This window comes from Cinclus cinclus, chromosome 19, assembly GCF_963662255.1.
Source record: "Cinclus cinclus chromosome 19, bCinCin1.1, whole genome shotgun sequence".
NCBI classification, from domain to species: Eukaryota; Metazoa; Chordata; class Aves; order Passeriformes; family Cinclidae; genus Cinclus; species Cinclus cinclus.
Window position 1 is genome coordinate 3,838,091 of NC_085064.1, and position 11,561 is coordinate 3,849,651.

Consider the following 11,561-nt stretch of genomic DNA (forward strand, 5'->3'; position numbering starts at 1 on the left):
GTAAGTGCCAGAGAGGAGCTGGGAGTGCCAGGTGGGTGCAAGTGCTGAAGTTGTCCCTATCACTCTTCTCAGCCTTCTCCTCGAGAGCTCAGTCCTTCTCTGGACCTTCAGTGATGCCTCTGGCTCACAGGGGAGGTGCATCCCTCATCCCATGATTGCAGGTGTCAGGGCAGGGCAGTCCCAGCCCTGTTTCCCAGGCTGGGGTTGGCATCATCAGATCCAGCTCTGTTCCCTCTCTGCAGGGCTGACACAGGATCAGAGTACTGGAGATCAGGCCCAGTGCAGGAAAACTGCATTTGGTTTGTTTTAATTGCTTTTAGCTGCTTGCTGTAATGTTGTCAGCTGCTTGCCAATTAAAAACCACTCAGGTAAATGAACAAACACAGCCTGCTCATCCCAGCTGGGAGCTGAGAGGGAGATGCTCAGCTACAACACTGCCCTCCACTGCCAGAGCCCAGAATCCAGGGATGGCTTGGCAGAGGGAAGCATCCCGACGAGAGGAGCATCCCACATGTGATCCACAGCCTGAGGAGCTGCTGGCTCTTCACTAATGAGCAATTTTCCATTTGCAGCCCCCCAACAGCCGACCACCCTCGCGGGAGATCGACTACACGGCGTACCCGTGGTGAGTGGGCAGCAACATAAACCCGCCTTGTGTTTTGGTTGTTACTTGCTCAGAATTCCACTCCAGTGAGCAAATGCAGACCAGCAGTGCTCTGCATCCTGCTTTCTCTGTGGTCATGGAGCAGCTGCCACAATGGTGGTTGGGTGCTGAAAGCCCTGGCAGCAGCTGTGGGGATTTCTTCACTGATGGAGAGGGTCAGAGGGGAAAAAGAGAGATGTTTCATTTCCCATTTTCTGTGCTTAGGAAAATGATTATGGGAGGAAGGAGGCAACTCCTGCCTTGGCAGGAGAGGCTGTGCTTGGCTTGCCTGCTGCTGCTTCTCTCCAACTCCAGCCAGGTTTATGAATTCATGGATATAAATTATCCCCGCTCTCCAGCTCTTGCTGAGGCCTCATTAACCTGGAGACTGATTCCCAATTAGTGGATTTTTCCAGGTGTCAGGTACTTCATAGGGAAGACCCCACTGTCTGCGTGCTTCAGTGGCTCAGCAGCTTCTCCTGTATCTCAGGGCACTTTCCTTCCTGATCAGGATATTTCGGATGTTTCTCCACCTGCCTTCCAACCTTCGTGCCTTTAAAAGAGATGTCTCTTTTCTATCCAAAACATGCCTGTTTAAAGGTGTGAGTTCCTTTTAATGAATTAAATGAACTAATTAACCTCTGGGCTCAGGTTTGCAGGGAACATGGAGAGGCATCAGACAGACAACCTGCTCAAGTCTCACGTCAGTGGCACCTACCTGATCCGGGAGCGACCGGCTGAGGCCGAGCGCTTTGCCATCAGTATCAAGTGAGTAATTCCCCATCTAGGAACTTAACAATTCAATATTTCTCACTCACAGAGGACGAGCCAGGGCTGGAGCAGGTGGCTGTGTTTTTTTGAGTGCCTTTGCTGTCGTTGGCAGGTTCAACGAGGAGGTGAAGCACATCAAGGTGGTGGAGAAGGACAACTGGATTCACATCACGGAAGCCAAGAAGTTCGAAAGTTTGCTGGTGGGTTTTTGTTCCCCCCCTTGTAGCACTTCTGCAAGTCATGCAGGGGGTGGCAGAGACAGCCAGGTGCCTCTCCTTCCTTCTTTCCTTCCTTCCCAGGAGCTGGTTGAGTACTACCAGAGCCACTCACTGAAGGAGAGCTTCAAGCAGCTGGACACAACCCTGAAATATCCCTACAAATCCCGGGAGCGCTCTACCTCCAGGACCTTCACCCGCTCCCCAGGTAAAACCCGGCTTGGGTGTCATGGAAAACCTTCCCCTTCCAGCCAGCTGTAGGAGCAGTTGGATGAAGGAATTTACAGCTTCACTGTACGGCTCGAGTTGCTCAGTTTGCAGATCAGTTCTCCTGGGCTGGTGGCATTTTCAGGATGGGTCTGGCTGGAGGAGGTGGGATCAGGGGGATCTGGCACTGCTGCTCTCTGAAGGGACACTTTTTGCTGGGACAGGCTGGTTCCCCTCCTGTGGTTTTTCACCCTGTGGTTTGCCCATCCTCTGGCTGGGAGCAGGGATAAGATGTTTCACTTTGTGGGATTTATTCTGTCTCTCCCACCCACGTGAGATTTGTGTGTCTTAATGGATCTGGTTCCAGTGTGGCTTGTGGTGGTTTGAATCCCAGTGGGACTCCTTTAATGGAGGTGATGGGTGAAAGGGTAAATCTGTGTCTAGAAGGAAATGAAAGGAAAAATCAAAATAAATGGGAAGAAAAAAGTGTAATAACGCAAGATATTGTTTTGTCCAAAAGCCTGAATGCAGAACTGACTGCTTTGTAGGGAAAAATCACTTTTAATTTTTTTTTTCTCCGTGGTATATTTAGAAAAGAATACCAAAGGAAGATAGGTTTTAAAAGATGGTTAAATATCTTTTTGCCTTAAGTACAGCCCTAGGATGAATTTTGAGCCCACAATGGCTGTGGGGCTGTGGCCAGACCTTTTCTCAGCTGTCCCAGCTCCGAGTCCCTGCACAAGACCCTCTGCATGCTTTGCCCTGTATTCCTCCATCAGCTTTTAAAGCATTGTGCCTTATAATATTTTATTTTAATTTCCTTTTTAATGCGTGTTCTGCCTCTTTCTGTTTCTCTCTAACCTCTTTGCAGCCTCCTGCGCTTCCTACAACTTTTCTTTTCTCAGTCCTCAGGGCCTCAACTTTTCTTCTCAGAGCTCCTCCAGTCCCTTCTGGTCAGGTACCAGTGCCTCTCCCTGCTGGAGAGACCTGCCACCATCTCCAGCTTGAAAGCCATCACCAGTGGGACCTGCGGGGTCCCCCGTTGTCCCTCCATCCCCACAGGCAGTTCAGGGGGTCCCCAGTGCTGCCCTGGGATATAAGTTAATTCAGTTAATTAAACGTGGCTTGTTTGGCAGCAAAATGCTCTGCCCAAAATCAAGGCAGGGAGGAGATGGACTTGTCGCTGTTTGAGAAAAGGGGCTAAAATTAACAAAAAAGAAAAAAAAAAAGTGGATGTAGCACTTTGGGATCTCATGATGTACTTCAAGCTCGTCCTGCTTATCCCATGTGTGTCACCCAACGAGCACCAGCATCACACCCTGTCCCAGTGTGATCCTCCTTGTCCCCCAGGAGAACGTCCCAGTGTCCTGCAGGGTTTGAGCTCTGGTATCTGAGGCTGCTCAGGAGGCTTTCTGAGGGGACAGGGACACACCTGTGCTGTCAGGTGTGTTTTGGGGCTCAGCGTCCCTGCAGAGATTGCAGTGGTGCCTCAGCTTTTCCAGGCTGGTGTCATCCTCCCTCTTGATGGGATCAGAGCAAAATCTTGCCAGATTTTCTTCTCATTGAAGTTTTTATCTTTCAGTCTCTACTTTCAGAGAAAATCCCCAGCAAAGCCACATGTGGCTTCCTTGGTGCCGTGTTTTGGAAGAACATTTAACTTTTCAAGCATAAATCTGAGATTTTGACATTCTCTAACTGCATAGAAAGTATTGCAGGAAGTGATCTGTGTAGCAGGGGGCTCTGAGCAAGTTCCTGATGACAGAGCTCAAAGCTGCCATGATTTCTGTCCATTTTCCAGCCTGGCTGCCTGGCCAGGATGGGTGAACCCTCCAGTGATTTCACACTGTGTGTCCAAACCATCTCCATCGCCATCTTCATCTCCTTCCACCCCAAGAGCTGAAAACCTGGGAAAAGCTTTCCCTCAAACTTCGTTCAACCTTGGTTTGCACACTTTTATAGTTGAAATTAACCCTTGGAAATCCTGGGAGAAAGAGGGGAGTGAAACACAACATCCCCTCAGGGTGTTTATTTCTTTTTTGCCAACTTCAGATAAAGTGTGTTTTTCTCCTCCTCTGCCCATCCCATCCCTCCACTGTTGTTCTCCAGCCTTTTTCCCTGTGCCCAGACCTTGGGGCAGGAATGCTGAGTGCTGCCCCTGCCTTTCTCCTCCTTGTGCTTCCCCTGAGCATCCCCTGCCTGAAGTGATGGAGATCCCTGGGGCTGGGGCTGGGGCTGGAGCTGTGCTGGTGGAGGTCAGCTCATGGGCTGGCTCCTGGGGTCATCTCCTCATTCCAAGGCATTGGTCAGTGTTAGGGTTTGGCACCATTTGGTCTCTAATGGCACCAGGTTCCCAAGGTTGTTCCCTGGCAGGGACAGGAGCAGGGACGTCCCAGATTAGGAGCTGGTTCCTCCTCATAGCAAAGCACACAGGATTTGCTCAACACCTCTAGGAGAATCCATTCCCAGTAACCCTGGTTTAGAAGTAGCTTAAATCCAAATTGATTGACAAAGTCTTTTGACCAGGGGGTTCCATCAGCTGCTGGGAGCTGGGTGGCAGCTCCAACAAGGCAACCTCCCAGACCTGAAACTGAGAGATAAACAGGATTTTCCCATGATTTCTTTGTTAATGGTTGTGTATTCCTATGGAACCCTTTCTTCTACCACCTCACAAAAGTGCCCTTTACCTCAGTGATCCCTACCAAGCCCCTGACCAGCAGAGAGTGGCTACCCAAACCCACAGAGCCCTTCAAAGCCCAGCAGGAACCCAGTTTAACCCCGAAAATCCCACCTGTGCGGGGCTGGGCAGCTCAGGCGATGCCACCCTTCCATCCCAGCCACTCCAGCTCTTGGTGCTGTGGTGGAAAACCCAGGTTGAACCTCTCCAAGCTTTCCCCAGGCTTCAGCCAGTGTGTGGCTGGTCCTGAGCCCTGTGCTTTGTCCCTGGCAGTGTTCACCCCCCGGGTCATAGGCACGGCGGTGGCTCGGTACAACTTCGCAGCGCGGGACATGCGGGAGCTGTCGCTGCGGGAGGGGGACGTGGTGAAGATCTACAGCAGGATTGGAGGGGACCAGGGATGGTGGAAGGGGGAAACCAACGGAAGGGTGAGTGCATCCCGTCCCATTCCTGCAGTGGGATGTCCTCCCTGCTTGTCAGGATGGCAGAGGGAAGGGTGTGCGTCCCTCGTTCCCTCTTTTCTAGGCTCTGGGTGGGCTGTCACCCCGTGAGAGCCACCTCTGTGTGACAGTGATATCCAGGGCACACAGGTGGATGGGAGCATGGGGTGGGAGGGTCTGATCTTCCCTAAACCTGCCCCTGGGGGATGTCTGTCCGTAGGGGAAAGCTCAGCATCCTGGGAAAAACAGTAGCCTGATGGCTTGAACTGGTGTCCCACAGATTTTGTGGCACTGGAAATAGATTCTTACTGCCCTGATCCCTCCAGGCAGTGTGTCCAAGGTGATGTACAGGAGTTAGCTCCATCCCAAATCAGGGTGATGGTTCACACCATCAGGATCTGGCACATCCAGGACTGGGAACACCACTTAATACCAGGGGAATAATCCCAGTGGCAGGACAGGAGCTCCCTTATAAAATCACAAATTGAAAGGGCCCCACGAGCACCATGATGTCCATGCACAGGACACCCCAACGATCCCACCCTATACCTGAGTTGTCCAAATCCTTGAACTCCACCAGGCTTTGTGCTGTGCCCCTTGAGCTTGCCAGCCCCCCCCCCCCCCACCAGTTCACCTCTGCTGTCCCCCCACAGGTGGGCTGGTTCCCCTCGACCTACGTGGAGGAGGAGGGGGTACAGTGACCGCAGCCGTGGCCGCTGGAAGTCGTCGAGCGCCCGGAGCCATCAGCTGCAGCCTGAGCACACTGTCCCCGTGCTGGACACCTCCCAGGACTGCCCCTGCAGCCCCTCATGACCCCCCCTCCATCCAGGCTGCCCCTGTTCCGTGTACAGAAGATTGATGGGCTGTGGGATGGTGTTGGTGGAGCAGCTGCTGGAGAGCCCCGGGAGAGCCGCGCTCTCCCTGCATGGACAGAGCTCAGAGACTCTGGGGTGCCCACGGGGCCGTGGGTGCTGCACCCCTCTTCTGTCTCGAGGGGTTTTAAAAGCCACCCTGGGGATGGCAGTGTGTGGGTGAGGCTGAAGGTTTTGTGCCTGGTGAGAATTTGGGGGGCTTCCAGGGGAGGGAGCCCCAAAGAGGCAACGCAGACCCCCCTGCCACACCACTTGGGTGGTTCCCCAGGTCAGGATTTTGGCAGTGGCCCTGGCAGCCATGGGCAGCACTGTGCTGTGGCCAGGGTGAGGGGCAGGGTGGGGACACCTGGCCTGGGAGGAGGAGAGGGCTTGTGACCGTTTTGACCCTCAGATGTAGGCTGGAGGTGGATCTTCAGGTCAGCCAGGAGGGAAAAGGGCCATTTTGGCACCCCCAAGCCCATTTGTATTACAGTCCCCTCAGTCCCACCAGCCTTGCTGAGGGCAGGAGGGGTGCCCAGAGAACAGACTGGTCCCACTGATGAGCAGGAGGTCTCTGTGTATTGCAGGACTGGAGATGTGCTCCATGCAAAGGTTTCAGAGGCCACCAATGCAGAGGATGTGTCCCTGGGTCTGTCCTCTCCTTGCTGGCAGCAGGACTCCCCCCAAGCCAGGCTGATTTTCCTTGCAGCTGTGACAAATCCCACCTCATGAGCTCAGGGCAAACCCACCTGAATAAGGGCTACAAGTCCTGAATCCTGTCCCTGAGCTGTGAAAGCATCTCCTCTTCCCAGCTGTGTGCACTTTTGGGGGGCTGGCAGCATTGCCCCCCACTCTTCCTCCCACAGGCTGTTCCTGCTGCTGCTGTCAAGTAAAGGTCCGTGTGTTGTGACATTCCCACTGTGTCCTGAGCACCCTCTGTCTGAGTCTGCCCTTCCCAAAGTGCAAATACAAACAAAATACACATGTGGGAGCATGACAGGGAACAACTTTCCTCTATCTGAGCCCCAGGAGCTGCTTCTCTGAATACGTGGTGGCATTTTGAGCTGGTGCTTCCATGCCCTGACGGTGTTCCCATGGGATTTGTGCTGGTCCTGCTGTGCAGCATCGTGTTCCTGGTGTGGGATCCTGCTGCAAGTCTGGCAGATGCCAGTGTTGGGTGGGTGAGCAGTGCTGATGCCCCCAGTCCCTGGCATGGGGGTCTGCAAACAGAACAGCAGAACCATGCTTGGGATCAGAAATGGAAGAGTTTGGATCCCTCAAGGACAAAGGAACGATGCTGACTTTGGAATCACATGCTGCTGCTCAGTGACAAGCCCAGAGCCACCCTGCCTTGCTCCCCATTCCTCCTGGAGCTCTGGGGGTGCCCCGCTCCTGGGGGGAGTGGGTGGGTGCAGCAGGGTCTGGCTGGGGCAGACAGGAGGTGACAGGGACATGGGGGGCTCAGGGCATTCCCAAGGTACTGTTTGGTGCTAACCCCTCCCAGGCAGCCCCTCCATGCTCAGTTTGAGAGGAGCAGCCAGCAGGGAGCTGGCAATTCCCTGCTGCTGTGCAGAGCAGAGGGTGCCATTCCCATTCCAGAGGCTGTGCTGGAGCTGAGGGGGAATTTGGGTGGATGGGACACACAAACCCCTGATGGCTCCTGCTCTGCCTCACATCCTAAAGCCTTACAGCCCCTCCTGTTTAACGTGGCCAATTTTGTAAGGTGGCAAGGGAGAGCACAGCCCTGTCACAGGGACCAGGGCACCTCTGTCCCTTACACCCCAAAGGGATCCCCACCCTCTGCCTGCCCTGTCAAACCCCCTCCCCCAGAGAGCTCTCCCTCTTGTGTTTACTGGTGTAAGAAACTTGTTAAAAAAAAAAAAAGATTGTTCTGTTTGTAAGTAATTATTCAGCCATTTGCCACAAATATATCTGTGAATAAGAAAGGGAAATGTTTTTTTTATGATGGCGAGAAAATTGTATGTATTATTTTAGTTCGTCGCAGATCATTTGGAATCGCAATGGGATACGTTGGAAAATAATATGTAAATTCCTTGAGTTTTTCCTTTGCACTGCACTAACTGGGGTAGGGTGGAGGGGGTTTAAAGATAAAACTGTTTGTTTAATGGAATAGTTTATAGCTGGGAATTTGGAAATCATTTGGAATAGCTTGTAATGCTGGAATAGAAACTTTAGCTGCTACTTAGAAACCCTTTTGCATGTGGTTTTTCCAGGCCTTTTTAAGTTACAATTCATCAAAGTAAATTCCCCAATGGAAAAAAAAAATAAAGTGTAATTTTGCTGATAGGGTTTTTTCTTTTTCCAGCCGTGGTTTTTAATGTGCCAGGGGTGTCAGGATCATTGTCACTAAAACCCCCTTGGCTGCACTGGGGCTCTGGGGTGGTTTGGCCCATCCAGGGAAGATGGGTGCTCCCAGGGATGGATCCTTCCCGATTCCTGGCATGAACAGTAAGTGTTTTTACCCCTCCAAAATTTGGAGTAGATCCCTCCTGTGGTGCCTATCAGGTTCCTTCTCATTCCTGGAGCAGCTGCCACTCGTGCAGTTGTCCCATCCAGGAGCTTTCCTGTGACTCCTTTTCTGAGCTGAACCCCTGCAGGGTAAAATAGAGGCTGATTTTCCATGGCTTTTTGGTCACTCCTGAATATCACATTCCAGAATCCCACCTGGCCCTGCAGGCAGCAGGATATCCCAGAGCAATAAATAAGTTGCACAGTTATAAAAACCTGAGGTGTTCAAGAGGCTTCACCTTGAGCAGGGATGTGATGTCCCCTGTGAGCTGCCATGTCATTTAATTAAGAGCAGTAATTTTTTCCACCCTTGGAGTCCCCAGTGCTTTTTCCCAGGGTCAGCTGGAAGAGGATGTAGCAATGAGCAGAGGGGTTCTACTCAGAGAATCAGGATGTGAGCTGGGCACTCAGTTTTGGATGCTGGCTTGGGAAGGTGCTGCCCAGCTGGGTATTAAACCTTCATCGAGGTGCTGACCCTGCTTTGGATAAACTCTTTCCTCATGGCTGTTTGGTGTAAAGGAATCTCTCCAACATTCATCACGTATGAAATACCAGATTTTGGTGCCTGGGCTCTCCCCTGCTGGTGCTGAGCCTCAGCCTGGCCCTGGGTGGGTGGAATGGCCATTGCACAGCTGGGCTGCCAAATGCAGCACTGGAGCCTGGAACCAAGAGTTGGGCAGTGCAAAAATCTGCTCCCGTTCTGTCCTCCCTCTGGGGACATCCCTGGACAGCCCCTGGGGAGTGGCTGGAGGCAGGTGGGTGCCTCCACAGTGGCTTTGCTCAGCTTCGTGCCAAAATCTTCTCCTGGGGGTTGCTCCAATACAGGGTCTGCCAGCTCAGGAATAAATGGGACATTGATCCAGCATGTCCAGCCACAGCCAGGTGCAGTAATCAGAGCAGGAACAGCATTCCAGGGGCATTAACAGGACAATAAATCCCAGCCATGGCCAGCACAGCTGGCCGTACACAGCCCCTGGCCTGTCCCAGGAGGGGTGGGACACACCAGGCACTGGGTTTTATTTATTATTTTGTTTTTTTTCCCCAGCAAGAGCAGCTGCTGCCACACTTCCCCCCATGAGCCGGGCTCTGAGCAAACACGGCGTGGGGGTGGCTGTGTTTGCTGGCCGCCCTCTGCCAACAGCAGCTCCTGCTCCTGTCACTGTGACAGCCACCTGCCCTGGCCCTGGGACTGCCCCTCGAGCCCCGTGGCCACCAGCCAGAGCGTGGCCACCTCCTTTGGCCACTCTGGGGGTGAGCTCACTCAGCCCAGCCTGTGACATCCCAAAAGCAGGGCCCAAACTGCTGTGCCATCGGGGTGGGGAAACTGAGGCAGGGGGTGGCCAAGAGGAGAGCTCAGAACAGCTCTGCCCAGCAGGACCCTGTAGGATCGGGGTGCTTTGGGTTCAGGGTCAGGTGCTGGTGGTGCTTCCCAAGCCCAAATGGAGGCTGTGGGGCAGAGCTGAGCCCCAGGAGGGTGGGGATGAGGATTGGGGTGGCAGAGGAATGCTGGCAGTCTGCAGCACGCCTGGCTGCCTCAGAGCTGCATTAACCACGTTTTCTCTGACCTAGAAAACTCCAGCTGGCGCCTGAACCACTGCGCTGCTCTATTTTAGAATTAACCTAAAAATTAGAGGGGGAGATTGAACTGTGTAGACTCCCTCCACACTGGGCTGACAATCTCAAAAAATATCCCCCCCTCATTCCTGCTCTGGAGTCACATCAGGGCTCGGAGTTCCCACTTTCCCCACTGTTCATCCTGAGCTTGGTGAAGGACTCAGGCTGCTGAAGTGGACATGGGCTTGGATTGTTCTAGGTCTGGTCTAACCCAAAGGTCATATTTATAATTTGGACACGCTGATGAAATGGTTCTGGCCTGTCAAACAGAAACACACCACTGCAAACAGGAGTTTAGACTTGTTTGCAGCTCTGTGGTTATTCTGAGCAATTTAGTCCGTGGAGAAGCCTGCAGCAGCTGGGGTTCTCTGTGTAAAACTGAGAAACCGGTTTTGTCTTTGGGAGAAGGGGGAGAAATGCTGCTGGAAACAGGGGATAAAGCTGCAATAAGTGAACCCCTCGGCTCCTGTTCAAACCCTTCCTAAACTGGGGCAAACCCTGCTCAAACACTTCCCAAACTGGGGCAGTTTGGATGCACGCTGGGTACCACGGGATGTTCAGCAGGCAAGAGCAGAGGGTTTGGGTACTGAGGAGCAGAAAAGGGCACTTCCACTTAAGCTGGGTGCTTAAAACCCCCAGTAAACCATCCCTGGGGTGCTCAGAGCTGTGCAGGGGTGGGTGATGCTGCCAGGGGGACCATGATGCTGCTGGGACCCCAATCCCTCCCACCCAGCAGCCAAACCCCGACTCCACCCTGATTTCTGCTTCTCCAAGATACCAGCATGAGGCCCCTCAGCAGAGCTGTGTATCCTGCCCAAACAGGCCCTAATTCCAGGGGTGAGCCCTGGGCTGAAGGAACAACAAACTTTCAGCTTTAGAGATCTAAATCAAACCCTTATTTTTCTACCCAACTCCAGTTAAATTTTTTTTCTTGGTGTTGCTGCCTTCACTTTGATCACTTGGGTCTGGCTTAAGAGAGGTGTAAATTAATTTACACTCTGTTCTTTGACTGGAACCACTGGGAACTGCAGCAGGAGGGTCAGATGGTGCCTTTCCTCACCGTGTTTGCTCTCTGGCATCCAGCTGACAGCTCCAGCCAGCACCGAGCCAGCCCTGGAGGCTGCGAGTCCCCCTGGCCCCAGCTGGGCTGTTTGTTGTCTGCTGGCCACTAAGCTGGGGAGAAAAGCAGCATTTTTCACCCTGCTTTGAATTTCTCTGCTCTGCCAGACTTTTTGTCTTGCTTGGGAAGCAGCAGAGCCACGAGAAGGGGGACAAGAGAGGTGAGTCCCTCTTTTCTGTCCTCTCGGGTTGGCTCTGCTCACCTCCAAGTGCTGGTTAATATTTTTTGCAGCGGAGGCCAAGGGGACGGAAGAGGAGGAGGAGGAGGAGGAGAGCATCAGAGGAAGGCAGGGGCCCCACGACATCCCGGCAGGGAAAGCCAGCCCGGAGTGAGCCTTGGTGGTGAGTGGTGCCTGGTGGGAATGTGCAGGATTTCCAAGTGGGAGTCTGAAACTTTGGGGGGACAGTGGGGGTATAATGAGGGGACAGCGGGTGCTCTGGTGGCCACGTGGCAGCAAGCAGGGGGTCTCAGTGGGGTGATCCCCAGGGCAGACCCCA

General features: G+C 53.2%; 1 protein-coding gene across 2 annotated transcripts in view; it reads left to right on the forward strand.

Annotated features, from left to right (window-relative positions):
- The window catches only part of VAV2 (vav guanine nucleotide exchange factor 2), a 120,190-nt gene extending 114,539 nt beyond the window's left edge, over positions 1 to 5,651 (forward strand). Inside the window, exons 24-30 of one of the 2 annotated variants that reach the window (XM_062505385.1) lie at positions 573 to 625; positions 1,295 to 1,411; positions 1,527 to 1,614; positions 1,714 to 1,837; positions 2,708 to 2,794; positions 4,784 to 4,938; positions 5,604 to 5,651. In XM_062505385.1, coding sequence (XP_062361369.1) covers positions 573 to 625; positions 1,295 to 1,411; positions 1,527 to 1,614; positions 1,714 to 1,837; positions 2,708 to 2,794; positions 4,784 to 4,938; positions 5,604 to 5,651 — 672 coding nt within the window. The remainder of the gene's footprint in view (positions 1 to 572; positions 626 to 1,294; positions 1,412 to 1,526; positions 1,615 to 1,713; positions 1,838 to 2,707; positions 2,795 to 4,783; positions 4,939 to 5,603) is intronic. The other variant, XM_062505386.1, reaches the window with a different exon arrangement.
- The last annotated feature ends 5,910 nt before the right edge of the window (positions 5,652 to 11,561 follow it).